We start from the raw sequence: 18,872 nt of genomic DNA on the forward strand, positions 1-18,872 counted from the left end.
ACAAGATTTCCTTTACTCCACAACCCAATCCTTACTTATTTTAGCTCAACAATCTTCCCACAATTCTTATTGGTACATGCATGAATTTACTCATCCTATGACCTTGAAGGTTTAGGATTACTTTATGCTGATCAAGTGGTATGGTGTGATGTGTATGCCATTTAGCGACCATGGTGGTTATAATATTTTTTATCTCTATTGTAGAAAGGCTTGGCTAAAAACACTGGCCTTTTCTCAGCAGATTGAGCATCAGGGATGCTAATACCGCACACTGAGAAAGAGCCAGTGAATTAAGTAAGCTGAAACCTGCAAAAAAGAAGATAAAGTTAGTGAGGAGGTCTGTTACTATATCCTTCTCCCAGTGGGTTTGAACATATTTCATTTCTTGCATAAATATGCTCCCATATATGATCACAATAATTTGGACTATTAGGTCTGCTCCCCTAATTTCATTTCTGTCATCCATATCCATGTGAGGAACTGGAGGCCAGTTGTGGTGGAATTTTGATCCTCCTACTCATTTTGTGTCTGAAGGAAGGAGTGCTAATCTTATCCATATAGATCTATCCCCTTATATGAATAGGCAACTCGGTCATGTTGTGGTAATGAGTCATGATAGTTAATTTATGATTGAGTTTGGATAGAGAATCCGCAGGGAAGTTGGCTTCCTTGTAAACATGCGAACGTTTGAACTCCTCACATTGTCTACAAAGTGCCTTGAGGTTTTTCACATTAACTTCAAGGTTCCAAGGAGGTTCTGCTGAATTGTTGAGCCATTGTATGAGCATAGCAGAATCATCTTCCAGACAGATCTGATTAAAACCATTCTCCAGACATTATTGCATTCCCATCACTACTGCTATTGTCTCTGCTAGGTTATTGGTTCCTTCACCTAAAGGCTTAGCTAAAGCATGTATCAAGTTGCCCTCAGAATCCCTGATAATGGCCCCAGCTCCATTCTTTCCTGGATTACTGAGTGCGCTACCATCACTTTTAAGTTTGACAAAGCTACTCTCAGGCTTCTACCATTTCACTTGCAGGATGTTGGCATGAAATTGCAGGTCTTTAACCAAGGGATAAAGATCACTCCATTCAAATGGCCAGGTGATGGTAGGGTAATTAGCTCTGAGGAGAAGGTTGGTATCATATTTAATGGAGAAAAGAACTCTGAGCCTTGAGGATTTCTTTGCTCCATATTTCGCACTACACCTATTGTTCCATAAGTTCCAACAAATAATGATAGGAAGGTATCCAACAGTAATTTGTGTACCTCATTCTTGCTTTTTTGAATCCATCATTTCATCAGGAGCGATTGAAGAGGCATGTCATGTAGGGAAAAACCAGCTAGAGCAGTAAAGACTTTCCAGATGGCTTTAGCAAAATGACCCCTGCTGAATATGTGGTCTACTGACTCTGCATATTATCTGATGCAACGCACACATATAGTGACAATAGGATGTCCAAAAGATATAACTCTATCATCAGTAGGTAGTTTGTTTCTGAGTGCTCTCCAGAGGCAGAATGACCATTTGAAAGGAATCTGTTTATGACATGTCATCTTGTTGGTGAAGAGAACCTCTTTCCTCTTCCTAATTATACCCCAAGAAGAAGCATATATGAAGTTCCCAGAAGTAGTAGGAGTCCATGTTGGTATGTCAGGTTTATGAGGTAGGTAGTTGATGGAAACTTGAAGAATTTCTCTGATTTTTTGTGACGGGGCACAAGTATTGAGCTTCTGAATATTCCAGCTCCCTGAAACCTAAAAATGAGATACATGAATATTTCCAAGTCTACCTCCTTCATTTGTGAAAATTTTCGAAGGACCTGTGCCTAACCAATTATCCCACCAGAAACTGGCTGTTCCAGAATGTAGCCTTCACAGGATGTGAGGTTCAACTTCTTTTTTGTTGATCATCATCTTTTTCTAGGTTTGATATTGTCAAGAATTCCATTTCTTGGATACTGTATATGACCTCTTACAGTACTTATCCCTAAGAAGCTTACTCCATAGGGATTGTTTAGTTCTAAAGGACCACCATTGTTTGAATTCCGTAGACTTGCACACATCAGCAGTTGTTCTAAAGCCAACACCTCCTTCCTCAAGTGGATAGGACATTTTATCCCATGAAGACCAGTGATATATATTTTTATATTTGTCCATACCCCAGAAAAAGTTAGCAGCCTCTCTCAATTTGCTTCATAACAGATTTAGGAGGTGACACAACTGAGAGAAGATAGATGGGTAGAGATTGCAACACATGTTTGATCAGGGTAGCTTTTCCTCCATAGGAGAGCGTTCTACCATGCCATCCTCTAATTCTGCTAACTACCTTGGAAATTAAGTCATTGAAATGTATGATTCTCTTCCTGCCAATGTAGAATGGGCATCCAAGGTAAGTGATTAGAAATTCCCTTCTGGTAAAACATGTAATCTGTTGAATTCTATTGACATTGTACATGAATACACAAGATGGAGTCATGAAGTGATTCTTGACCTTTTTTATTTTCTGCCCTGAGGTGTTTTCATAATCCTCCAAGATCTTCATGATTATCAATAATGACACCCTGCTCCCTGATGTGAAGATGATCACATCATCAACAAAGCTCAGATGATTAAGACCCCTATTCTCCATATAGAACCCATTTAAAAATTGATCATGAGTGAGTTTGTTGAGTATTTGGGCAAGTAGTTCTGCCCCAATAATGAAGAGAGATAGATACAGTGGGTCTCCCTGCTTTAATCCCCTAGTAGACTTGAAGAAGCCATGCCTGAAACTATTAATAACCACAAAAAACCAGTTGTTGGACATGATTCTCTAGATCATGTCAATGAGGAGTTCGTTAAAACCCATTCTCCTAAGCATAAGGCAAGTAAATGCCCAGGACACCCTATCATAAGCTTTTGCCATATCTAGCTTAATGACCACATTAGCTCCAATATTTGGTTTCGTAATTCCTTGGACAATTTCTTGAGCAAGCATAATGTTCTCTGAAATGCTTTTCCATTTGACAAAACCAGACAGATTAGCTGAGATGATGTGTGGCAGTATGGATGCAAGTCTGGTACCAATCAGTTTAGAGATGATTTTGTTGATGAAGTTACTTAGGCTTATGGGTCTAAATTCAGTCAAAGAGTTAGGAAATTCCACCTTGGGTAAAAGAATAAGGCATGCTTGGTCATGTATCTGGGCATCTCACTTCCTCCAAAAAATGCAAGAACCACCTTTAGCAAGTCATTTTTAATCACTTCCCAGCAGGATTGAAAACATTTGCCATTCATCCCATATAGGCCTGCAACACTGGTTGGGCTCATGGAAAAAACAACTTGTTTAAGTTCTTCCATATCAGGATCTCTGGAGAGTTCAGCATTGTCTTCATTAGTGATCATGGTTGGAATAAAATTGAGAAGATCCTCTATAATATGTCCTCAAGGTTCAGTGATGAGTTCTTCAAAATAGTCACAAGCAGCTTCCTCAATAGCTTCATCACCCTGAATCCAATTTCCTTCTTTATCCTTGATTTTGTGGATGAAAAGTTTTTTTCTTCTACCTCTGATCAAACTGTGAAAGTAGCTGGAGTTAGCATTACCTTCTTTGAACCATTGTAGTTGTGTCTTCTGTTTCAGTACCTCCTCTTCATGTTTTAAGTGTTTAATGTACTGAGCTTGAAGTTCAGGTAAGGTAATCCTATTAGTTGGATCATTGGTAGTAGCCCATTTCTCTTCTGCTAACTTAACCTTCTGTTCATACTCCTTTGATTTCTGAAAGATGTCCCCATATTGCTGTCTAGACCATTTACTTAAAGCACTAGACAAGGCTTTATGTTTTTGGTGAAAGACCCACATTGGACTTCCTGTAACCTGCATGCTCCACACCTCTAGAACCAGTGGCATGAAACTTTCATTCTTCACCCAGCAGTTTAAAATCCTGAAGTATTTCTTGGTATTATCTTGTCTCACATGCATTTCCATTAGGAGAGGTGAATGGTCAGAACTTGCTGAAGCCAAATGTGTGACAATAGTAGTAGTAGGGAAAGAGGTTAGCCAGTGATCATTAACAAGACACCTGTCCAATCTCTTCCACACCATAGAACCAGGTCCTCTTCCATTAGACCATGTGTATCTTGGGCCATAAAAACCAAAATCAGTTAAACCACATTCTTCAATCATGCTGATGAAATCAATACTCTTCTTCATTTGGTATGGTATCCCTCCAATCTTCTCACCCATAGAAGTAATGACATTAAAATCTCCAATCACACACCAAGGCACAATGCAAAGAGTAGATTTTAGTTTCAAATTCTCCCATAGAGGAATTCTCAGAGAAAGTTTACATTTTACATATATCACAGAGACGTGAAAGGTATCTCCAGCTTCTACATGCTTTATCTCAATTGTCATTTGTTGTTCATCTTGGTCCAAAAGAGTACTAGTGAACTCCTGATCCTAGAAGATCCATATTTTGTTGCTACTATTGGAAGCAGCTTGGCGCATTGACAACTACATTCTGAAGTAGTCAATATGGATGTTATAAGAATGATTGGTTGACATATTTGGATTATGAAGGAATGGTTCTAGGATAGTAATGAAGGATAATTTGTTGATTTGTTTTAGTATTTTGAGTCTCTCAATAACCCCAGAGGTTCTGATACCTCTGACATTTCAAGTTATTATGCTGCTCATTTAAAGATGATAGGGGATTTGGATTTTGGTGGAACAGAACTACTGGAAGCAACTCTACTTCTGGTGAGTCTGGGTGAGGGTCTCTTTCTTAGTGATCTAGTTTGGGAGGCTAAAACATTGTCTTGTTCAGTTGCACCATTCACAGCTGCAACCAGAAGCTCACAATACTGTTCTTCATCTATCCCTTTGCTAGGATCATCCTCATCATCAGAGTATATGCCTATTTCATCTTCTAATTGTATGGGTCTATACTCATCCTCTTCATGGCCAGGTGTTTCTGTTGGTATAATCTTGCTAAAAGGATCATCCTTATCAGTTGCATCATGTGATACTTCAACAGGGATGACACCTTTGTTGGGTAATAGGGGTTAAGAATGAGGTAGGTTGTCATTCTGATAAGCAGCTAGTGGGACTGTATACCCTGTAGAAGTTAACTGATTGGCTTCCTCAGGCCTTCCTGTGTCTGTTCAGTAATGCTGATTCCTGCATTCTTCTTTATCATAGCTTTTTTTTTCATGTCTAGGTTTGTTATTGGATTTGGGGAGTTGAGTTTGGATATCTGAAGCAACATGACCTTTCCCTTTGATAAACCTCCTCAAAGCCTATTCCTCCTCACTAGAATAGATCACTTCATAGTGTTCCTCGTCATTGGTAACCTCTGAAGCAACTGCATTCCCATGTGTAAGAGTATTGGTAGCAGGGGTTAAAGAGTCAATCCTATGGTCATTCACATGTGTTGAAGCACACCCATGCAAAACATGAGGAAGCCCCCCCTTTGGATCCCCATCCTGCAAGGTTAGAGTGTTCTCCTGACAATTCTTCATTCCTCCATTGACTTCCTCAACAATAATATTAAGGGGTGGGGAGGTGTATGACATTTCTGAATTTTAGAAATATCTCCTTTCTCTAGAGCACTTGGAGGGTCTTTCAAGGTTGTAGTATTTATACCTGATGTTTGGCTCTCTTTATCCTTTTGGTGTTTAGTAGTCTCATTTGCCTGCAACTGTTGTTCTATATTCCTTTTTGGTATGATAGGTTGGAGCTGTTTTTTATTTTGTTGTTATGGCCCTTTGAAGTGTTTCTTCTTTTTGTTTTGCCATTCATTGTTTGGAGAGGTAACACCTGACTTTTGCTGTTCCTGGCCCTTTTGATTACTATCAACTCTAGTTCTTCTATCCTGCTTCTCCTTTTGAATACTCTGATTTTGTGATGAAGTTTGCCCCACATAGAGCTGCGTTTGTTTGGTTTCCTAATTGCCCTCAATCATAGCATTCTCTTTCCTTTTCTTGTTCTCCTCATCCTATATTCTAATTGGGCATGCATGTGAGTTTTGGTCCTGGTGCCTACAATAAAGACAGTAATCTGGGATATTTTCATACTTTACTTCTAATCACTTCCCATCCCCATTTTCATCTTCATCAATTACCAACCACACATGATATGGTTTTGGCTTGGTCAAATCAATCTGCATCTTTATCTTAGCTACACTTCCTTTAGTCTTTTGAAATGAAGCCAGATCCAAATGAAGAGCTTTACCTACTGGAGATAGGAGGACAGTTGATATCTCTATGTAATAAAAATACCAAGGTAATTCTAGAACCACCACCCATATCAGAACAATGGGTGAGTCTTCAGCTGGGTTAAAAGTGGGTGTCCATGCTTCCAACTTCATCATTTGACCTTGGATATACATGAATTGTCTAGTCCATACAGTGACATGATCATATTCATTATCAAGATCAATGTAAACTGTTCTTGCATTAAAATGAGCAATCTTGACACCCCTTTTTAGTTCTGTTTGTGACACAAAGCTTCCCCTAATAGTCTCCATTCTATGCATGGTGTTTGAAAATTTTCCCACCATTGTGAATTTGCATCTTGCAGCTAGTTTGACCATATATTGAAAATAATTGCTGGTTGAACTTGCTTGGTAGTAATTTTAGGAGGGGTAAACTCAATTGGTTCATGTTCAGCTTCATGCCTTGCCCTCAGTTTGGTAACATAAGAATGTTTGATTGTGGGTGGAGGTGGTGCTGGTAAGCTAGATGATTGTTTAGGTTTAGCATTGGTGTCATTTGGTTTTTTATTAGTGGTGGTAGTAGTGGGTGTTTGCTTAGGATAAGGTTGTGATATAGGAGGTTTAGTGTAAGATGGTTTGTCAAAGTTTGAGGAGATCTTAGGAATGGTACTTTTTGTAGTTGCTGGCTGGTGTTTAAGAGGTGCTTGGTCTATGAAAATTAGCTGGGTTCTTCCTTCCAAACTCTGTTGAATAACAGGAGGGGTCTCCTGATTAATGTTGATCAAGGTTGCAAATTTAGGTTCATTACCATTAGCAGGGCCTTCTTTATTGGCATCAGTTGGTCGACCATGCTTAGATTTTAGTTGTTCATCTTAGTTGGCAGATATAACTGAAGCTGAGGGCAATGATACATGAGATTGCTGTGGTTGCTTGGGGATGTTTGAATCAAGTTCCTTTGATGCATTCTTCTCCATTTGCTAGCTTAAAGTGGCCTGTACAATTGGCACACCATACTCCACCAACTGAAGTTCTGTTGGAGGAGACATTACATGATCATCAATTTGGAGTGGTCTTCCTTGGTTTTAGTACTTGACTACTAACTTCAACACCACTTTGGTACAGTTGAATACCACTTTGCTCCTTTGCATTGTTAGTTAAATTGTCAGTGGTATTATATCGAACACCTGGTGCCTGTAAGTCTGCAGATTTGGTCTTTTGAATTGCTGTGACAGTTAGCTCAATAAAGTTGTTGTTTCATAATTTGGTACCAATCTCCTCATCAAGTGGAGTCAATTGGCATTGGTCTTGGCCAATTTGGGTACTTGTAATACCATGCCCGACCCTATGGTGGTCATCGACATTTTTCTTCTCCTCGACCACGAGGGTTCCAGTGGTGGAAGGATCTGAAATTTTGTGGGTCGATGTTATTTGAGTTGGAGAGAAACCTCTATGGCTTGGATGCACTATATTTGGCCCAGAAACAAGTTGCGATTTTGCAGAAAAGCCCAAGCAATTTTTTGCTACAGTATTCACTCCACCTTTTTTGAAATCTGTAGCTGCTGGGGATGAATTGAGGGGGGCGTCCAGTTGGGGTTTATGCGCATTGGAAACACGCTTCTTTTTAGCCTAGTCTGGTGGTTTTCCACCACCGGACGGTGGAGTAGTGTGTATTCCGACATGACAATTTACAGTTCACCAGTGTCTTCTGTACGGAGAGAAAATTTTGATATTTCGGTGGAGTGTTCTTCTGAATTGATGTATTTATTGTTTAAGATCGTGTATTTGGATTATGCTATAGATTCAATGATTTATTGCAGTTATAGAAAATTTATAAATACCAAACCATGGCAATTAATAAATATGATTTTAAAGTTACTCTTTTCATAAAAGGGAATTTTAATGGACACATTGGAACGACTGCTGGGGGTTATGGCGAGGTGCACAACGGTTTTTGTTTTGGGGATAAAAATGGAGGAGGAACTTGACTGTTGAATTTTTCTAAAGCTTTTGATTTGGTAATAGTGAACTCTAGTTTCTAGAAGAGAGAGGATCAATTGTTTACCTTTCAAAGTACGGTGGCCAACACGCAAATTGATTCTCTCCTCCCCAGGAAGTGTGATAGAAGTCTATGCACGGCTTACAAGGTCATCCCAAGTGAGAACCTCGCGACCCAGCATAGGCTTTTGGTGATGGACTTAGAGATCATGTTGAGAAGGAAGAAGAGGGTTGCGTGGGGTTGACCGAAGATTAGTTAGAGTGTCTTGACTAAAAATAAAGCTCAGGAATTGGGGGAGATATTTCTGGCTCTATGGGGGCTTAGAGGAGTAGGGGGATGTGAGTAGTATGTGGACCAGGATGGAAAACTGCATTAGGGAAGCTTCGAAAGAGGTATTAGGTATCTCGAAGTGTTAGTTTGGTTGTGAAAAAGGGGACTGTGATGGAATGAAAATGTTCAAGTAAAAGTAGAAGCCAAGAAAGCGATGTTTCTGAAGTTAGTTGAGAGCACATACGAGAAGAGAAGAGGACGAATAGAGAGTGGTATAAGAAGGCTAAGAAGGAAGCAAAGTTAGCAGTTACGGAAGTTAAGACTGTAGTGTTTTATCATTTTTATGAGGAACTAGGGGACAAAGGCAGGGACAAGAAGCTATTTAGCCTGGCCAAGGTGAGAGAATAGAAGGCTCATGATCTGGACCAAGTGAGGTGCATCAAAGACAAGAGAGGCACATCTTGGAAGAGGCACAAATTAAATGAAGATGGCAAACATACTTCTTTAAACTCCTAAATGAAGAGGGGGACATGAACATGTGATGGGTGATTTGGATCACTCCAAAAGTCGTCGAGTCTTTGGGTATTGTAGGCACATAAATATTAAGCAGGTTGTGGGGGCTATGCATAAGATGAGTCAGGACAAAGCGACCGGTCCATATGAAATTTTGGTGGTACTTTTGAGATATGTGGGTAGGGCAGGCTTGGAGTGGCTGACTGGGTTGTTTAACATCATTTTTAGGATGAAGAAGATGTCCGAAGAAAGAGCTAGAGTATGATGATTCTGTTATACAAGAACAAATGTGATATCCAAAAATTATAACAACTATAGGGGTATTAAGTTGCATAGTCATACTTTAAAAGAATGGGAGAGAGTGGTGGAAGTGAGGGTAAGGAGCACTGTATCTATTTCTGAGAACCAATTTGAATTCATACTGGGATGTTCGACTGCAGAATCTGTCCACCTTGTTAGGAAGTTGATGGAATAGTACAAGGAGAGGAAGAAGGATTTGCATGATATTCTGGTTTACTCTTGCAATAGAGAGGAGTTTGAGCAGCACCTACAGATCGTACTTCAGACTTTGAAGGGTCATCAGCTATATGCCTAGTTTTTGAAGTGTGAGTTCTGGTTAGACTTAGTTGCCTTTTTGGGTCTCTTGGTGCTTGAATTGTCAACAGGTGAAGTATGAACATAAAAAATTGGGTGGGTTAACTCAGAAGTTGGTGATACCGGAGTAGAAATGGGAGCGTATCACTATGGACTTTGTGGTAGGCTTACACGGACCTCAAGGAAGTATGATGTTGTTTAGGTCATTGTGGACCGGTTGACTAATTCCGCAGACTTTATTCCGGTGATGACATGCTATTCTTTAGAGCAATTGGATCATATTTACATTCAGGAGTTTATCCGCCTGCACAGTGTGCCCATTTCTATCATTTCAGACTGAGGTACACAGTTCACTTCATACTTTTGGAGAGCTGTGCAGTGTGAGTTAGGTACGCAGGTCGAGCTGAGTACCACATTTCATTCTCAGACGGACGGACAGTACGACCAGACTACTAAGATTTTGGAGGATATGTTGAGAGTATGCTCTATTGATTTCGGGGGTCAGCGGGACTATTTTCTACCTCTAGAGGAGTTTGCCTACAACAACAACTATCAGTCAAGCATCTATATAGCTCAGTACAAGGCCTCTGATTGGTTGGTTCGATCCCGGTGAGGCTAGATTATTGGGAACAAACTTGGTTCGTGATGCTTTGAAAAAGGTTGAATTGATTCAAGAATGGCTTCGCACAACAGTCTAGGAAAAAATATTATGCGGACCGGAATGTTCGAGATGTGTCTTACATGGAAAGTGAGAAGGTTCTTCTCTAGGTTTTGCATATGAAGGGCATGATGCAATTTGGGAAGAAGGGAAAGTTGATCCCGAGGTTTATTGTCCCATTTGAGATCTTAGAGAGAGTTGGGGAGGTTGCTTATAGGCTTGCATTTCCTCCTAGCCTAGCGGGGTACATCCGATATTCCACGTTTCCATGCTTCAGAAGTACCATGAGAATAGGTCACATGTTTTGCACTTCAGCATGGTGCATCTTGATGAGAATCTAACTTACGAGGAAGAGCCGGTGGCTATTCTAGATTGGCAGGTTCGAAAGTTAAGATCTAAAGATATTCCTTCTGTGAAAGTGCGTAGGAGAGGTCAGCCGATAGAGGAGGTTACTTGGGAGTCCGAGTCTGATATGAGGAGTAGATACATGCACATTTTTACCAGTCCAGGTAAAATTCTATGTCTGTTTGAGGATGAATGTTTCTTTTAGAGATGGAGAATGTAATGACCCAATATGATTTTTTGAGTACTAGCTCCCCTTTCTACATTTTGAGACTTTTCATAGCTCAAATTTGATGATTGATGACTTGCGTGCGTGGTCCATATGGATTTCCGAAGAGTTTATGTGTGAGTTTTAAAGAAAATGTGATTTTTCACTTTGAAAATGGCTAGAGTTGACCATGGTAAACGTTTTTGGTAAACAACCTCGGATCGGTATTTTGATGATTTTGGTAGGTTTGTATGATATTTTGAACTTGTACGCATGTTTGGTTGGGGTCCCAGGTGACCCGAGGCCATTTCAGCGCATTATGTGAAAAATTGGAAAATTGAGTTTTGAACTTGAAAATCTTGAAATTTAGTGATTGATTCGTGATTTTAGGTGTTATTTTGATAATTTGAGCTTGCGATCAATTTTGTATTGTGTTATTACACTTGTGTGAATGTTTGGAATGGAGCTCGAGGGGCTCGAATGAGTTTCGTATGCATTGCGGATAGTTTTGGCATAGCTGATGAATTCTGGTGATGTGTGTCCGCAAGTCTCGCATTTGTGAAGACCTGTTCGCAAATGTGAGCTTTGCTTTTTGATAAACAACCTAAAAATGCATATTTTTTGGTGAACTTTCATCTCATAACTTGTGTGGTTACGGAAGGTTACATGAGTTTTTGTAGTGAATTATGCTCATTACGTGCATTCTTATGTGTAGGAGCAAGTTGGATGAAAGGTGAGCAAAAGAAGTTGATTCGGGATCAAAAGACAAGAAAAGCGCTTTGGTCATTCGCTCTTGCGTGTAGACAATAGAGTGAACGAGCTAGCTAAGTAAAGCTTGCAAAAAACCAGCAAACTAAGCTAAAAAGGCGTGGAAGTGCACAAGAGATTTGGGAGGCAAAGAAAGAGAGAAGTACTTCACTCGTTCACTCTCGCGTGCGCACGAGAGAGTAAACGAGCTAACCTGAAAACTCTATTCCAAAGTTGGCTTGTATTATTTTATGCTAACCCTATCCCATGTAAATAGTCTTTAAACACACTTTTGAAGGGGGGATTCGACCTAAGGAGGCAAGAACACGCAAAGAGCAAGGCGGAGAATTCTTCTACAAGTTTTTCATTTTCTTCTTCATATTTCCATTATTGGCTATGAAATTTGGTATTGTAGTTTTACATACTTATATGAGTAGCTAATTCTATTATCTAGGGTTTTGATGGAACCTTATGTAGAATGAGTTCTTGATACGTTTTGATATAATTGAGTCTTTGAATTTTTTTACTTGTTTAACTACGTGTTTATTTTAGTTAATTGAAGAGCTCTCAATTAACGGTGCCTATTTATTATGTAATGCTTGTAAAAGGGTACATATTTAGGTGGTTGTTGAACAATGTCACTCCTCACGTATATGAGATATCAATACGGCGGGTTTAAAAGCGGGATTAGAGATAACGAAGCTTTGACGTGATTATAGTGAGTGGTGAAAAAGTATGAGCTACCGTAATTCGAGAGAATATGACTAATACATTATTGTAGTTGCTCGAGAGAGAATTATGATAAGTCGAGTGCTCACGATCAGTAGAGAATACTTAGGCAATTACTATAAGAGACGTAGCGGAAAAGACGTCGACAATTAGGGAAATCATAACTCTAGACCTCTGTAATCTTGTCTCCAACCTTTAGTATCTTTAGTTATTAATTTATTACCTTAATTTGTTAGTTAATTAGTTAAACATAAGAATTTTAATATTTCAAACTTAGGAATTGTTCGAACTTGTCTTCTTAGTGATGGTAAACAGTTGTAGCTAAACCTTAGTTCTCTATAGAATTCGACTCTGGACTCTTAGACCGGATTATATTTGCAGCGACCGCTTATCCTTTTTAGGACTAGAGTTGGGTGTGATCAAGTTTTGGCGTCGTTGCCAGGGAACTAACGGTATAGTTATAGCTGTATATATTGTTAGGTTTCAAGTTTTAACTTTTTTTTGTTTTGTTCTTTTTTAAATTTAATTTTATTTTCCTTGTTGATTTGAGAAACATGACATCTTGGAATTATGGGAGTTTAGGTGTTGGTAATTTTACTTTTGATCCTTATACATATTGTGAAGGAAACTACCCGTGGCAAAATTTTCAAAATGTTCTTGAGAGAGAGTTATGTGCACCAACTCAATCTTATTTGTGGAATGTGTATGATGTGTGTGCTGGTTAAGATGGTCACTTTCATGGTTGTGCTTATATTTCTTATCCTCCCCCAACCCCTTACTCTGATGGTTTTATTTTTTCTTGTGAAGTTAATAGGAATAAAGAACCCGGGGATGATAACCTGAAAGAGATTAAGGATATTTTAAAATGCGTCATGGAACAAAATGATGAAATACAACTGCAGATAGAGAGGCAAGAGGCAACTATTCGCAATTTGGAGGCTCAAATGAGTCAACTAGTTAAAGCTTTTAATGCTCAACAGACCAATATTATGGATAGTAACCAAAAAGAGCATGAATTAGATGCAGAAAGTGAGGTGCTAATGAAAGACGTCAGAGTAGAACATCAACAACCTAGCCAACTACAATTTGAGGATGTCGATGTTGAAGTCGTGAGACTAGAGTCAGCCAAGGACATTGAGGATATAAATTTTGTTGACTCTAGTATAATTGATGTTGAGGATGTTGAAAGTCCTGAAATTCATGTGTTTGAGCGCATTGGTCCTCACTCCAAATATTTTTCCATATTGTGTTTGGATGATGATATGAAAATAGAGTCATCCAAGCCAATTGAGGAGTCAAGGGATGAGGAACAAAGTGCCTGCATTCTGACGTTTTTTCGTGCCATAAAGACAGGATAACACATCCCATCTAAAGGCCAAGAAGCGTAGAATATTATATTATTTTCTTGGGCTAGATAGATTTATTCTATCGCCCCAAGAGCATAATCATAATCTTGAATCAAAACTTGGGGTCCGATTCAAAAGTTCGAGGTGGAGGCAAAAAGTGATTCACGTCGTGCAGCGACGTTAAATCAGGCGTTTGTTGGGAGGTAACCCAACTTTATTGATTTCATTACTTTTTAGGTTTTTTAATTTTTTTTTATTGTGTTAATTTTTTAGTATAGGTTTTGATTTTCTAGGAGCATGAGAAGAAATGCCATTGGAAGGAAGCAAAAGAAAGCAAGATGGCTGGAACTAAGTGTGGGATGCCCGCATAAAAGATCAATACCCGGGATAAGTCTGAGTACCCCATGAGCTGCTAATGTTTCGGCCTTTGGCCTACCAGGGAATTTATTTTATCCTCTTGTTATTTATGGTGTGCATTAGGGACAATGCACAGTTTTAAGTGTGAGAGAGAGAAGAATGTCTGGGTAATTTTTTGTGCTATTTAATGTACGTTAAAAAAAATATAAAAAAATAATTAGGTAGAAATAATCCCTCTTGTTTTTTCTTATGGCCGCGGTTCTTTTCCAAGGGATGACTCTTTGAACCGGGCAGTAGTTTTTTTTAGGTAAAATTTTCAAAAGATTTGGACTTTTTCCGACGATGGATTTCTTAGGCCGTTTCCTTTAGGGAGTAAAGTCTAAAGAAAAAAATACAAGAATATTTTCCTTTTCTTTTTAAAAGCGATAATGGAATGAGGAGAACTTGAGTATCTATGCTTTTTGACATGTTTTATGTGGGGACTTAGAGCTGTAACATTTGAGTTGATTATCTTCTTTGTGTTCTATGTGGCCACATGCCTTGAAAATATATATGACTTTCTTTTGACGCTTAAGTTCATTTGTTGTCTCCTGTAATTACTTTCCATGTGTTGAATTAATGAGATGACTGTGCTTATTTGTTTAACTTGAGTGTCGGGTTTGAGCCGTCTGGAGTGAATCATGTGCATTGTGTGATGTAAGGTCTTGATTACATTTAGTGATATCCTGTATTAGTCTAGAACTTGCCCCGTGTGTTAATCGAAGCGAAATAAGTAAGCTTTGTGAGTTTAGAAGATGATGTAGGCGTTTCTTTGATTGTCCATTGAGCTAGTATGCCACTATAAAATTATCCTTAGATAGCTCATTTGAGCCTATAAACCTTTTCTTTGGCACCCACATTACAAGCCGATTCCCTTTTTGTTCTTAATTAGATCTTTTTGAACCCTTACCTCTGAAAGCACTTAAGTCACTAGAAGAGTAAGGTGAGAGTTGGAGTAGCTTTTGAGTGGAACCATAGAAAGGCCTAAAGGTGAACGTATGTTTTGAAAGCTCATTATTCGGGCAATCCAAGTTTGGAGAGTGTTGAAAAAAAAAGAAAAAAAGAGAAAAAAATCAAAGAAAATACAAAAAGAAAAAAAAATATAAAAGACACCTCCTATTCCTCTTACTTCGGGCTAGTGAATGCATAGTTGTGCTTAAAGAAGAAGGACCAAATTATATATGATTTTGTGGCATTGCTTGCATTGGTCATGAAGAGTGTGGACTTAAAAGTTAAGTGTAGTGTATTAATGCGCTTAGGAGGGTTAGTCACTATACCCAAATATATCCTACCCATCTCTTAGCCTATATTACAACCTGGAAAGATCTAATTGATCTTGGACTTCACAAGCTTAGATTAGTAGAGACATACACTACGGGCAAGCTTATGGTACGACCTCGGGATGCACATGAATTGTTTTTTGAGAGTGAGTGAATTCTTTCGATTTGTAAGTCCTTAAATTATACTTGAATACATATTGAGTGTGTGGACTAATTTCTGTCTTTGGTTGTGGTGAGCGCACATGATTTACAAAGGATTGGTAAAGTCCAGGCATATTAAGTTGACACAAGAAGTGAGTCATAGTAGGAAATGTATTGAAGTCATCTTTTGAGGTTAGGATGTCAGAAGAAGCCGCACAAATATTTTAAATAGTCTTGGCATGAGTCTAATTTTGAAGAAAGATGTCAATAGTTCTTATCTTGGGCTCTAAGTGTTGGTATAAACCATTGTCATTGGTAGGATGCTTGAGTATGTTTTGAAAGGTGTTTCTTTCCATTGTATGAGGAACTTGTACGTTTGTATGATATTTTGTACGCATGTTTGTATGATATTTTGGACTAAAAGGGCGTGGAAGGTTTGTATGATATTTTGGACTTGTACTCATATTTTGTTGGGGTCCTAGGTGATCCGAGGCCATTTCAGCGCATTATGTGAAAAATTGGAAAATTGAGTTTTGAACTTGAAAATCTTGAAATTTAGTGATTGATTCGTGATTTTAGGTGTTATTTTGATAATTTGAGCTTGCGATGAAGTTTGTATTGTGTTATTACACTTGTGTGAATGTTTGGAATGGAGCTCGAGGGGCTCGAATGAGTTTTGTATGCGTTGCGGATAGTTTTGGCATAGCTGATGAAATTTGGTGATGTGAGTCCGCAAGTCTCCCATTTGTGAAGACCTGTTCGCAAATGTGTGCTTTGCTTTTTAATAAACAGCTAAAAATGCATATTTTTTGGTGTACTTTCATCTCATAACTTGTGTGGTTACGGAGGTTACATGAGTTTTTGTAGTGAATTATGCTCATTACGTGCATTCTTATGTGTAGGAGCAAGTTGGATGAAAGGTGAGCAAAAGAAGTTGATTCGGGATCAAAAGACAAGAAAAGAGCTTTGGTCGTTCGCTCTTGCGTGTAGACAAGAGAGTGAACGAGCTAGCTAAGGAAAGCTTGCAAAAAACCAGCAAACTAAGCTAAAAAGGCGTGGAAGTGCACAAGAGATTTGGGAGGCAAAGAAAGAGAGAAGTACTTCACTCGTTCACTCTCGCGTGCGCACGAGAGAGTAAACGAGCTAACCTGAAAACTCTGTTCCAAAGTTGGCTTGTATTATTTCGCCTTATGCTAACCTATCCCATGTAAATAGTCTTTAAACACACTTTTAAAGGGGGAATTCGACCTAAGGAGGCAAGAACATGCAAGGAGCAAGGCGGAGATTCTTCTACGAGTTTTTCACTTTCTTCTTCATATTTTCATTATTGGATATGAATTTTGGTATTGTAGTTTTGCATACTTCTATAAGTAGCTAGTTCTGTTATCTAGGGTTTTGATGGAATCTTTTGTAGGATGAATTCTTGATACGTTTTGATATAATTGAGTCTTTGAATTTTTCTACTTGTTCAACTATGTGCTTATTTTAGTTAATTGAAGAGCTCTCACTTAACGGTGCCTATTTATTATGTATTGCTTGAAAAAGAGTACACATTTAGGTGGTTGTTGAACAACGTCACTCCTAACGTATATGAGACATCAATACGTCGGGTTTAAAAATGTGATTAGAGATAACGAAGCTTTGACGTGATAATAGTGAGCGGTGAAAAAGTGCGAGCTAGCGTAATTCGAGAGAATATGACTAGTACAATATTGTAGTTGCTCGAGAGAGAATTATGATAAGTCCAGTGCTCATGATTAATAGAGAATACTTAGGCGATTATTATAAGAGACGTAGCGGGAAGGACGCCGACAATTGGGATAATAATAAATCTAGACCTTTGTAATCTTGTCTCAAACCCTTAGTATCTTTAGTTATTAATTTATTATTTTAATATGTTAGTTAATTAGTTAAACATAAGAATCTTAATATTTCTAACTTATGAATTGTTCAAGCTTATCTTCTTAATGATGGTGAACAGTTGTAGCCAAACCTTAGTTCTCTATGGGATTCGACTTCGGACTCTTAGACCGGATTATATTTGCAGCGACCGCTTATCCTTTTTAGGACTAGAGTTGGACGTGGTCACTTTTACAAAGTTAGGCTCACATTTGCGATTATGGGCTGGAATTGGGAATTTCGCATTTATGTAGAACACGTTGCATTTGCGAGCTTGAGGGACCTCACATTTGCGATTTTGGTGTCGCATTTATGACATTGGAAGGCTCAGTACAGCTTCGCTTTTGTGAAGTTTGATCCGCATTTGCAATGAGAGGAACCTTCGCAAATGCGAAGGGTGAGTCACAATTGCGATAACAGGAAGGCTCATGTACTGGGTTTGCATTTGCGGGCGTCGCAATTGCAAGCTCATTTTATACCATTTTTGAAACCTAGACTCCATATAGGCGATTTTTGGAGAGCAATTTCTTCTGAACTTCATAAGTTAGTAACTTTATCTTGTTTTTATTCAACCTCCATTACTTTTTCATGCATTTCATCATCAAATCTAGGTTTTTAGAATAGCAATTGGGGGTTTTGGATTGAATTTAGGATTTTTGTAAAATCGACATTTAGACCTCAAATTAAGGTCGGATTTTAAAAAAATCACATATTCGGGCTTGGAGGGTGGATTGATAATCGAGATTTGGTCTTAATTTCGGATTTCGACGATGTGGGCTCGGTTGACTTTTTCAATTATGTTATAGATTGAACCTTTATCGTACGGAGTTAGTTTCTAAAGCTTGTTTTGACTTGTTTGAACTATAATTGACTAGATTCGTGTGGTTTGGAGGCTTGTTCCACAATGAAATCTGTGTTGGATTGTTGATTGTGTTTCGTAAAAAGGTATGTGTCGTGATTAACCTTAATTTAAGGGAATTAGGACCTGATTGGTATATTTCCAACATGATTTATGTGTGGGGACGACGTACATGCAAGGTGCCGAGTGTATATGCATTGTCATGGATTCAAGCATGAGGGGCGTGCTACTTAATTGCATGTCTATTTGTTCCATAGTTCTACTTGTTATGTGCTTTACTTGCTACATGTCCTTTCTTGTTAAATATACGCCATCACTTTTTACATGTCTTTATTCGTCACATGCTTCCACTTGTTCATGCCTTTATTTATTTCATGCAACGACTTGATAGATCGTTTTGAGTACTAGCTTCCTTTTCTGTGTTCCAAGACCTCTTATAGCCTTATTTGATGATTTATGACTTGTGTGCATGGTCCGTATTAATTTCCGGATTCTTTATATGTGAGCTTTTAAAGAAAATGTGATTTTTGACTTTAAAAATGATTTGAGTTGACAACGGTCAACGTTTTTGATAAACGACCTTGGATCAATGTTTCGACGATTCCGGTAGGTTCGTATTGATTCTAGACTTATAGGCATGTTTGTTTTGGTCCCAGATGACCCGAGGCCGTTTCGGCGCATTACGTGAAAAGTT

General features: G+C 38.6%; 3 protein-coding genes across 3 annotated transcripts; all 3 read right to left on the minus strand.

The window, feature by feature from the left end:
* Positions 1 to 2,174: 2,174 nt before the first annotated feature.
* Positions 2,175 to 2,633, minus strand: LOC138895968 (uncharacterized). Its single transcript, XM_070180736.1, has one exon. The coding sequence runs from the start codon at positions 2,631 to 2,633 to the stop codon at positions 2,175 to 2,177; it is 459 nt and encodes a 152-aa protein (XP_070036837.1).
* Positions 2,634 to 2,816: 183 nt separating this feature from the next.
* LOC138895969 (uncharacterized) lies at positions 2,817 to 3,388 on the minus strand. The gene is made up of 2 exons (XM_070180737.1): positions 3,150 to 3,388; positions 2,817 to 3,060 (listed from the first exon to the last, which is right to left on the minus strand). Exons 1-2 carry the CDS (start codon positions 3,386 to 3,388, stop codon positions 2,817 to 2,819), a joined length of 483 nt encoding a protein of 160 aa, XP_070036838.1.
* Positions 3,389 to 3,427: 39 nt separating this feature from the next.
* On the minus strand, positions 3,428 to 4,399 carry LOC138895970 (uncharacterized). Its single transcript, XM_070180738.1, has one exon. It carries the CDS (start codon positions 4,397 to 4,399, stop codon positions 3,428 to 3,430), a length of 972 nt encoding a protein of 323 aa, XP_070036839.1.
* Between the last annotated feature and the right edge of the window lie 14,473 nt (positions 4,400 to 18,872).

This window comes from Nicotiana tomentosiformis, chromosome 7 (genome assembly GCF_000390325.3).
Source record: "Nicotiana tomentosiformis chromosome 7, ASM39032v3, whole genome shotgun sequence".
Lineage (NCBI taxonomy): Eukaryota > Viridiplantae > Streptophyta > Magnoliopsida > Solanales > Solanaceae > Nicotiana > Nicotiana tomentosiformis.

Coding starts and splice junctions, on each gene's coding strand:
- LOC138895968 (XM_070180736.1), bottom strand. CDS start 2,633: ATGGAGAATAGGGGTCTTAATCATCTGAGCTTTGTTGATGATGTGATC.
- LOC138895969 (XM_070180737.1), bottom strand. CDS start 3,388: ATGATCACTAATGAAGACAATGCTGAACTCTCCAGAGATCCTGATATG. Junction 3,061..3,149: donor GCCTTATTCTTTTACCCAAG/GTGGAATTTCCT, acceptor GATTGGTACCAG/ACTTGCATCCATACTGCCAC.
- LOC138895970 (XM_070180738.1), bottom strand. CDS start 4,399: ATGACAATTGAGATAAAGCATGTAGAAGCTGGAGATACCTTTCACGTC.